The sequence below is a fragment of the Stegodyphus dumicola genome, chromosome X1, assembly GCF_044657685.1.
Source record: "Stegodyphus dumicola isolate Sdum_Otavi_A_Nest chromosome X1, ASM4465768v1".
In the NCBI taxonomy this organism is placed as follows: domain Eukaryota; kingdom Metazoa; phylum Arthropoda; class Arachnida; order Araneae; family Eresidae; genus Stegodyphus; species Stegodyphus dumicola.
Window position 1 is genome coordinate 52,890,240 of NC_140780.1, and position 10,058 is coordinate 52,900,297.

The 10,058-nt window shown below is 29.7% G+C and overlaps 1 protein-coding gene across 1 annotated transcript in view; it reads left to right on the plus strand.

The window, feature by feature from the left end:
* LOC118197056 (aromatic-L-amino-acid decarboxylase-like) overlaps positions 1-8,530 on the plus strand; it is a 189,121-nt gene extending 180,591 nt beyond the window's left edge. The window contains exons 16-17 of the mRNA XM_085807204.1: positions 2,465-2,686; positions 5,579-8,530. Of these exons, the coding sequence (XP_085663330.1) occupies positions 2,465-2,686; positions 5,579-5,845 (489 nt within the window). The 3' untranslated portion in view covers positions 5,846-8,530. The remainder of the gene's footprint in view (positions 1-2,464; positions 2,687-5,578) is intronic.
* The last annotated feature ends 1,528 nt before the right edge of the window (positions 8,531-10,058 follow it).

Sequence of the window (10,058 nt, forward strand, 5' to 3'; positions counted from 1 at the left end):
GTTTAGAGATGCTGAACTTCGGAAGTTAGTTCTCCTAAATCTATAGTCAAACATTATAATATCAGGTAATTTTTACAATATCTTAATCATGCGCATTAATTGAATATTATTTAACTGTTAGTAACACTAAACTGTTAATAACATTTTAATAAACACATTTAAACTTTTACCTATAATTACATTATTTCAAAGCATTATTGATTTTGACAACTTGTCTTTAATTCTATTCTGACGAGTACTAGAATAATGGAAAATTCAAGTGCATCAAGTCGCGTGTAGAAAGGAATAGCACATGGAAAATTTGAAAGACATCTTTTTCACGCTTTTTCAAAAATGGAAGAATTGCCACTTGAATTTCCCCAAGGAATCTCGTCGAACGAATGAGATTAAGCTTACAAAATGGTTCATGTGGTCAACTAAATCGCATGTCTGGCAAGCAAATCGTATATATTATTAATATAAATAATCTGAACCAACTGCAAGGAGGTAGATTATTTTTCTCTTTTATTAATAGTAGGTAAGATTTACGTGCATGAAATGAATTGTTTGAAAATATACGGATCCCAAGCATTAATCTGCAAAATTTTATACTATTTATTTTCTAGCAACTTTTCTTCTCATATATTAAAGTTTCTTGACAAGTTTCAGTTATTTACGGCTGTTATATGTAATATTATATTTCTGATTTCATTGTTAAATCGACATTTAATCGAGGCATTAAGACATATAAGGTCATAATCAAGGAATTAAGATATAAGAAGTCATATTCGTGAATTGCTAAATCCGAAGATAAGACATCGTGGTTAGTGTAGTCTATTCCATTGTTACCATTTGTACTGATTTCGAATTCAGTTTTTAAAGAAAGGTTTTGCTAGATTTGAATGAGGATAGGCCTGAAAAGTTTTTTAATGCATTAAGTGTTGAAAGAAAGAAATGTTTCTTAAATAAATTTTAGTTTTGGTATGCTTTAGTATAGAAGAAGATAAAATGAGATTCGTTGAAAAACTCGTTTCAGTGTACTGACCAGTCTTGAATAAAACAAGCTGATTTTGTAGGTATTGATCTACTTTTAAGATACAATTTAAATGTTAACCAAAACCTCTTAAAATATACACATAAATGTGTATAAAGCCGTTACTGTACTAACTCACGCATACTTTGCATTTAATTAAATGACAATTATATACTTAGGAGTAATTAAATGAGAATAATTATTGATTCTAAAGCCTCAATTCTAGTTTTCGGATAGCCGAAAATGTATTACTTCGACAACAAATCTGTCTAAAAAAGGGCTGTTACACACTCAAATCTATAAAAGCAAATTTATGTTACCTCTATCAAATTATGCTTAAGGGAATGCATTAAAGTATTTGATGCGGCATTTAAAAAGTAATAGAAACAAAATATTTTTACAGATATATGAAAGCAATAAAATTAATTTATTATAATGAATTCAGTAACGAGCACCTACAATTTTACTCAAGACATCGTCTATATAAAAAATGAGAGAGTGGTATGTAAATAAGAATGTAATTTTTTCTTATGCGATAAAAGAAATAAAAGATGTAGTTGGTTTATTTAATCATGGCAAAATACACTAGGGCTATCTGCCTAAGGGGAGGGCTGCCTTCGTGGAGGACTTTCTACGGGAAACGGGCTCGTATACACGTTACACATGGGGAAAACCACGAAAACGCCCATGCAGCCAGCCCGTTTGCGGTATTCGAACCTCGGACCGAACTACCAGTGCTCAGCGACCTTACCGCTCGGCCGCTGGTTGGCGCAGAAATAAAAGAAAGTAAAAAAAAAAATATTTCTGTATTTCGAGTAGATTCTGCAATGAAATTCAGATGCATTTCACACTTTATTTGGTTAATTTGAATTCTAACTTAATATTTGTCGGTGGATTTGTAGGTTATTAAATAGTATATAGAAAAAATACTTTTAAATAGTGCTCACTTTCAAACACATGCAAAAGTTGAGAACTGTGTAGAGTCATTAGGTATTTTTGAAAGCAGACAAGATGAAAAATTAGCAACTTCTTCGCCAGGAATCGAACCGCTGACCTCTCAATTACGCGCTGAGCGTACAGACCACTACACCACGAAGGCTCGCTAAGAAGGCGGGAGAAATACCTTATAACTGTTCTTTGCTGCCATCTACACCACACTTGGTTTTAAAAGCATATCTGTATTCGTTTGCAAGAATCAGTTGGCAAGACAACGCGTGTACTGGTACTTCAACTTCTTACTAAAATTACGGGTTTTGCGACAGTATTAGCTGCTTTTTCTGTCGAAGCTCTTTTTGTTTGGACGCTATGACTTCAATGTAGTTACTTTTTAAATTCTGCTCATATCCGAAGCATTTATTTTAAACGGCAAAAGTTAAATTTTATTACTATGTATTAAGAAATGCAGGTTTTATTTATTCAAAACTTTAAATTTTGTTTTTGTTTATCATTTAGGGATCTAACAATTTAAACCAGAAACTTCTATCCTCAATCAATGCTTCAGGAAAATTGCACATGGTACCAGCTTCACTGAGTGGTAATTATGTAATCCGTTTTTGCGTATGTGCTCAACATGCAACAGATGCTGATATCATCCATGCTTGGGACGTCATAACGATGTTTACTGAAGAACTGCTCGAAATTGTAAAAGTGGATGTTAATAAAGAAGAAATAGCCGTAAGAAAATTTCCATGCTTATTTAGTATATTAACCGTCCAATTGTCCTATGGTTTAGCTTCTTTTCAGAGCTCAAATTTCCAAAAATACCTTAAAAAAGGTATTTTTTATATATTTTACAGAATGTCTTTGCTGTTCTCATGCCTTGACTTCTTTTCTTCTAATAAATAAACTCAATAGTTTGGACTAATTTTAAGATGCATGAACACATAATTATTTAGAAACGTCAGTAAATATATTCTTTGATTTATATACACGGTCTGGCCGATTTGATTTATATATACGATTAACTGACGTACGTGTACGATAAACATATTTTCCTTGCAAAATTTAATAACTTTTTAATGTTTAAACATGCTCATGTATCATTTATAAGCCAGAGATGAGTTATATTTTTGTCAATTTCATGTATGTGCATATATATATGTATATAATTTATAGGGAAATACTCCTATTATAATTCTTATATTTCAAAGTTAAATTTGTAAAGCCAATAAAGATAGCTAAAAATTTTCAATTTACAAAGTCGTAATTTTTAAGTAATATTTAAAAGTAATAGGAAATTAAAAGTTTAAAAAATGTATTCAAAAGTTTAACAAATTTTAGAAAGTTTTTTCCAAACGTACTTGAAACAATAGAACGAAAAGTGGTAGATGGAAAAATGGCTCTACAAGCAATGGCCAATAGTAGCGGATATGCATAAAACTGAGAGAAAAATTTGCTAATAATAATTATTGCCGTATAGAGAAAATTACCTACAATGAACAATTGAAAAAAAAAAGAGAGAAACAATGCTGACTCTTCAGTGGGAATTAGCTTCTTTTAAACTCTTTGCAGCGGTTCAGACATCGTATTTCGTCCTTGCTATGTATATGCAAATAAAAAAATAGAAATGAAATTAAACGTAAATATTCAGTTCCCCAAATTTAGGAAATTCGTATGCATATCAAGAATTGCCCTACACGATGCAGATGAATTTAAAAATTCTTTAGAACATTATATAAAATGAAAAACATTATTTAAATGCTAAAAAACTGTTAGAACAAAACGCAAATATCGAATCATTGATGTTATTAAAACATGTAAAAATGTTTAAATAAAACAGGATAATGCAAATGTAAACAAAAGGAATAAACGTTATATTATAAAATATTCAATTAAATGAAATTGTCATATTTTAAAAAAAGAATTAGACCAGAATAATTTTAAAAGCCGAAAACTTATTCTGTACATCGTGCTAGTAACAACAATGAATTTTTTTTGTTTGTTTTTTTTTTTAAATTCCAAAGGCAGTTGTTTTTTGCCTGCAGTTGCCAGGTTTAAGAGAACAGTAAAAATTAGACTGGTGAAAATGGTAATTATGGCATGGCTAGAAAGTGCGACTAACTCTTAAGTCGAATAAGTAAGTAAATTTATTTTTGAAACTTCTGAGTCTTCTAAGTCATTAAACAGAAAATAAGATCGAGAAAATGATAAGAAATCTTCAAGCAAAACGAGCTGTAATTGCGACTTAAGAAGATAAATTGGCTCTGGGTTATTAAAAGCTTAGAAGCCAGAAAAATAATATTGTAAATTTATACATCGTACTGTTTTTTTACATTTGTACAAGTCTTCCAATTTAAGCCATCCAACTGTATCCTCCTTATTAAAGGTTTCAGATATTGCCTTCATATCTCTTATACTAAAAGATTAAAATTTAAAATTAATGCCTGCCCTTTTGACATAAAAATTGATAAATTTAGTTCGTACTCGGTTATCCTTTAGTTAGCTAATTAGTAAAGAAATATCACTTTTAATATCTTGAATGTCTGTGGAAATATTCCTTATGTTTTTAATTTGACTTATATATATATAAGAAAGAGGTAAATTGTAAACAAAGAGATAAATTATGCCACAGTAATTTACATTTGTACAAGTCTTCCAATTTAAGCCATCCAACTGTATCCTCCTTATTAAAGGTTTCAGATATTGCCTTCATATCTCTTATACTAAAAGATTAAAATTTAAAATTAATGCCTGCCCTTTTGACATAAAAATTGATAAATTTAGTTCGTACTCGGTTATCCTTTAGTTAGCTAATTAGTAAAGAAATATCACTTTTAATATCTTGAATGTCTGTGGAAATATTCCTTATGTTTTTAATTTGACTTATATATATATAAGAAAGAGGTAAATTGTAAACAAAGAGATAAATTATGCCACAGTAATATTAATTATGAATTATTATTTTTTTTTTGAAATTTCTAATGTGTCAATATATATTAGTTTTAAACTTTTTATTTCTATCTAAAATTTAACTTGATTACTTTCTTTGTCTTAACTGATAGAACTTAAAACGTGGGAAGCCTGTTAATTTCCGTAGAAGTTCGATTAGGGAATAAATATAAGAAAACTTTCGGTAAATGATAAATATAATTTGATATGCATGGCACTTTGACCATAAGAATCTTAATGACTAGTTGCATTCTTTAAGAAGTAGTAGATTTATGAACAGGGAACCACATGATCTGATCTTTTGAGGGTCTCTCAGTTTAAGACTAAGGGTACGTAAGAGAAAAGGTAAGACAATTTAAATAATTTTCTTTGATTAATTAATGATTTGAGGGTCTCTTGGAAGGTCCACGGATTCCCTCGCAATTGCAACTTCAGCGATTCCATAAATCCACTTCTGCACTTAACAACATTGTAAATTTTTTGTGCCATTGCAAAAGTGCTGATTTTTTATCTTTTGGTGTGCTCTTTATTTTAAGAAAGAATTTAGTCTCTTCGTGATAATATGGTGCCTCGAAATTTTGCACTGAGTTAAGATAATTATTCTTCAAATTTTAATGGATAATTTCTATAATGAAGAATGTCTAATGCAGGTTATCATAATATGTCGTTTCCATGTAGGAAGAAGAAGAGGAGGAAGAGGAGGAAGAAGAAGAGGAAGAAGAAAAAGAAATTAAAGAGCAAGTAGCGGAATCAGTAGATGAAGTGTTCCTCCTAGAGCGCAAACGGAAACATAGTTTGAAATACAAAAGGAGCTTCTTCGTACGCATGGTATCTGATCCGAAGCTGTACAATCCGAAGATTGTTCGGGCCCTATCCTCAACCGGCAGTCGTAGACACACTAGCGATCCTATGGATGGTGAAACTGGGGTTATAACCCCTGTATAAAAATTGAGTAATGATTTGATATGGAAAAGTCATCGCCGGCTTCAGATGGGGTGTGTTACAAAACTTAATGCTCTTTGAGTGAGGGAGTAGTCGGCAGATATTTCGGCTTTGCTAATGTGATGCCGGTAAAGTTGAAAAAGCACTCCTGCTTTGTATGACTATTGATAAATTCAGAAAATTACCGTTGCATGAATTCATATTATCATGACTTATGATAAGACATATTTATATTTTAAGCAGTTTGCTTTGCTACACCAAATATAGCAGTTAATTTAGCAATGAAAAAATAAATATTATCCTTATAATGATAAAAATATTTAGCTCTTATTTATTTATCTGTTTTTATCTCTTGTTAATTACTGGCAATGTATTTCTTGCTGCACAAGTTATACATGTTTTTAGAAGATCTCTTCTAGATTCAGCCATTCAGACGCATTTACAAAACTTCTTGCATCTGAAGTTATTTATAGCATGAAAATATTTAACAGCTTTAATTATATAAAGCTTCAAAATATAGCTATCTTATTTTTTCAGTTTTGTATCCTTTTTTTTAAAAAAAGAGATTAGTTCAGACTTTCTGTATTATATTTACACAATTCTTCGATTTAATTCACGCATGTTTAATAGGTCTCAAATTTTATTTATTTTTACTCAATTTATTTTTTCATTACTGAACCTATGCAATATTTACGAAGGTTGGCGCTATCTGTTGCATATCGTTATTTCAAATATAACACCCATCACAGCATTAGTCAAAAGCATTCCAGACTTACATCAAAATATTGTAGATCAAATCAATTGGATAAAAAGCAGGATATATGTGTGCAAGCATATATACATATGTGTGTGTTCATATGTATGCATATATAAAAGTTTTAGCCACTATTACTATATTTTTTCAATTCCTTTCGAAAATCAAAATATCGTATTTTAACTAAAATACATTTATGTAAATACATGAACTGTATGCCCTAGCAACGAATGAATTAGGCAGTAGATTAAGAATCAAATGTAGAATATTTTTATATTGATTCCAAATAATTTAGAGATATGCATGTTTAAAAAAATCTTTTATACAAATGCAATTTTTTAACAGAAATGGATAAATAAAATAAAACTAAAATTTTACAAATATACTCCTTACACACTTATTTTTAAAACTAAAGTTGTTTAGCTAAGGTTTTTGGTTAAAAATAATCTTCATCCAGCTTATCAAGAACGAGTGTTAACTTTAGAAAGCCGGACTCACTACAGAAGCAAATACTGGATCATGAGGAAGTCAGTTTCTAGCATAGCATACTGATAATATGAAATATCTGAAGCCGGCCTTGGCGATATAAGTGTTTCCCAGTTTGATTATTTCATTTGAAGTTAGCATGAGTCATACAATCGCAGTTTCATGGACTTAATCTTTCAATCAATGATTAGACTTAGTTTCTTCCTGCCACAGAACATGGTTATTGTACTTTGTCTTGTAACTACAACGCTTGCTAAGTTCCTTCAGTAAATGAAAATGTTTTTCTGCTGTTAAATTTTCAGTCCCCTGTATCATACACATATTTTGATAAAGTGTGTGACATTTTTATGTTCTTCAAAATATGCTTTAAATTTTAAAATGAATATTATGTGTCTGTTTCACAAATTTTCCCTTTTTCATTCTGTTTTCGGGAAGATCAATTTGTGTTTTTTATCTCAAGTTACATAGTTCATGTACTTGTAGTATATCTTTATCTCAAATCTGTTAAATTTTATCTTCTTATTATATAAGGAATTGTTCTAAAATCTACATGTTGTTTGATATATCAAATATAAAATAGCTACTAATTAGAATGCTTATAACAATGATAAATTCATTGAAATGAAGAATGTATGCAACTCAACGAAATCTGCCTTAAATATCGCAATTACAGTTATTAATATATTTAACAAAATAAAATCGCCTATTAAATCAGCGTATCACAATGAAAATGTGAAACTAAATTTGCTCACAATTACCTTCAATTTCTTTCGAAAAGAATTCCTGTGTTTTTGTAGCTCTAAATTTTAATTCCAAAATGCATGAATTTCTAAGCGTATCCAAATACATGTGTATTTAATACATTTCCCAATACATGTAAATATATTTAAAATGTCTAATATTTTATAAAGAACTAAAAACAAAAGAAGCTTGAGCTATAAGTTTTGTATTATTAATTCAGTTATGTATTAAGCTTATGTATTAATTACGTATTAAGTATTAATAACAGCTTTGTAATTTCCGCTCAAATGGCTTCAGAAGCTATTCACCAAATATGATTAAAATGCACTACTTAGCTTAGCGCATTGAATATTCGTTCGTTCATATCGTTGAAACTAGAGTACCAAATTGAATAAAAATATTTTTTATAATATTCTATATAATCTGTAAAATGACAGAAAAATTATATCAAGTTATTTAAACGCATTCTGAAATCTTTAAAATGAAAAACTGCACTTAATCAAAATTGTTTGCGGGTAAATGTTGTTAAATATTTCCAAGTTGTTTTCCAAGTTTAAAGTTCGGTATGTTTTTGCTAAAAAATTTATGATATTGATTGTTGGATAAATGGCAAAGCCGGCGAATGAGTGAAATATTAGATCCTACTTACTTGTACTCATGTTTCATGTAAAAAATAATAATAAAGAAAAGCAACTACAGAAACTTCATCTTGGTTTACTTTATTTCGTAATGTGCTTCTTTTCTTTCACAGTAATCATTTTCAGCTAATTTTTCTCATTCCGATATTTTTATGATGCTATTCAAAGGTGCTGCATGTGTGTACTTTCGAAGCAACAGAAAATTCATGATTCAAAAACATAACCAAAATATAGGATAATTTGATAGTAAAATTTAGATTTCTTGAATCTTTTAGACCGATTAAAGTATGACCTATTTAATCTATGGTGGTTTAAAATCAATTTATGTGAGTTCAACATTAATTAAATGCAGCAGAACAATATAATTTAGACAACTAATTAAGTTATAATTAGTAATACACTTCTGGTAGCGTATATTTGAATTTGGACCAAATTTTAGCAGAAAGAATTAATGCAACTCCGAAGAATAATGTATTAGCAATAATCAGTTTCCTATTTACCGCTAAATTTTAAAGAACATAATCCTTAACTGCTTTTCGTTTATTTGACCTTAATTAATTGACAATAGGAGGCCACCTCTTTTCTAGCATTTGACCCAAAAACATCGGAAAAGTTATGTGTTTTTATTAGTCTCATGTTTGTTTTAACAGCTGAAGAAGGTATTGTTTGACCTTTGAAATTAAGTGCTCTAACTATGTGTTTTACTTATACTAAAATAATCCTTATTACTAATTTTTATCTTCTTTCGAATTTATTAAATACTGATTAATATAAAAATATTCCAGTAAAATACTTTATTTATACATGATGGAAATGGTTTCAAGCTTTTCTTAACTATTAATCCAAGACATATACTTCTAACTGCAGAGTTACTTAAAATAAGGTAGATAGTTTTATGGAAAATTTGAGTAGCAGGAGTATGTAATAGCTTCATGACTCCAGTTACAGAATTTATAACGAGGGCTTTATGATTAGCTTTGTTCAAAAGTGAGTTGCATTTTACTAGCTGTTCTTTTGCTCTACGCATAAAATATAAAAGTCAGACATTATGTATAGAAAAACACTTCCACCTTTAGTGCAAAGTCTCTACTTTATTTTGAAAAGTTTTGCAATTGGAAGTAAACAGCTAGATTAATATTTAAGGGAATTAAACCTATTGCTTACTTCTGACAGCACCCTATCTATCTATCTATCTATATATACTCAGGTAGCACACAACGTCGTAACGACGTTGCAAACGCAGATATCGTTGCAATATGTCGTCTTTGAGACGCCCACATGTCCGAGAAACTCCACTGTTTTGCAACCGTTGCAAAGACGTCTTTATTATGTCTTTGCAGATCAGGTTTCTGTTGAACAGAAGTCGTTATTGGATCTTTCTCACGTTATATTTTGGTTGTGAAAGCATCGTATTACGACGTCTTAACGACGCCTAAATGTTCGCAAAATTCAACCTTTTTGCAACAGTTGTAAAAACGTAGTTATGACGTCCTTGTGTTACATAATGATTTATGCAGAAAATAAGCTTAATAATTAATGTATTTTTCTTCTTTTTTAAAACTTTGTATTCCTTGTATTTTTCTAAAGTTTAAGTATT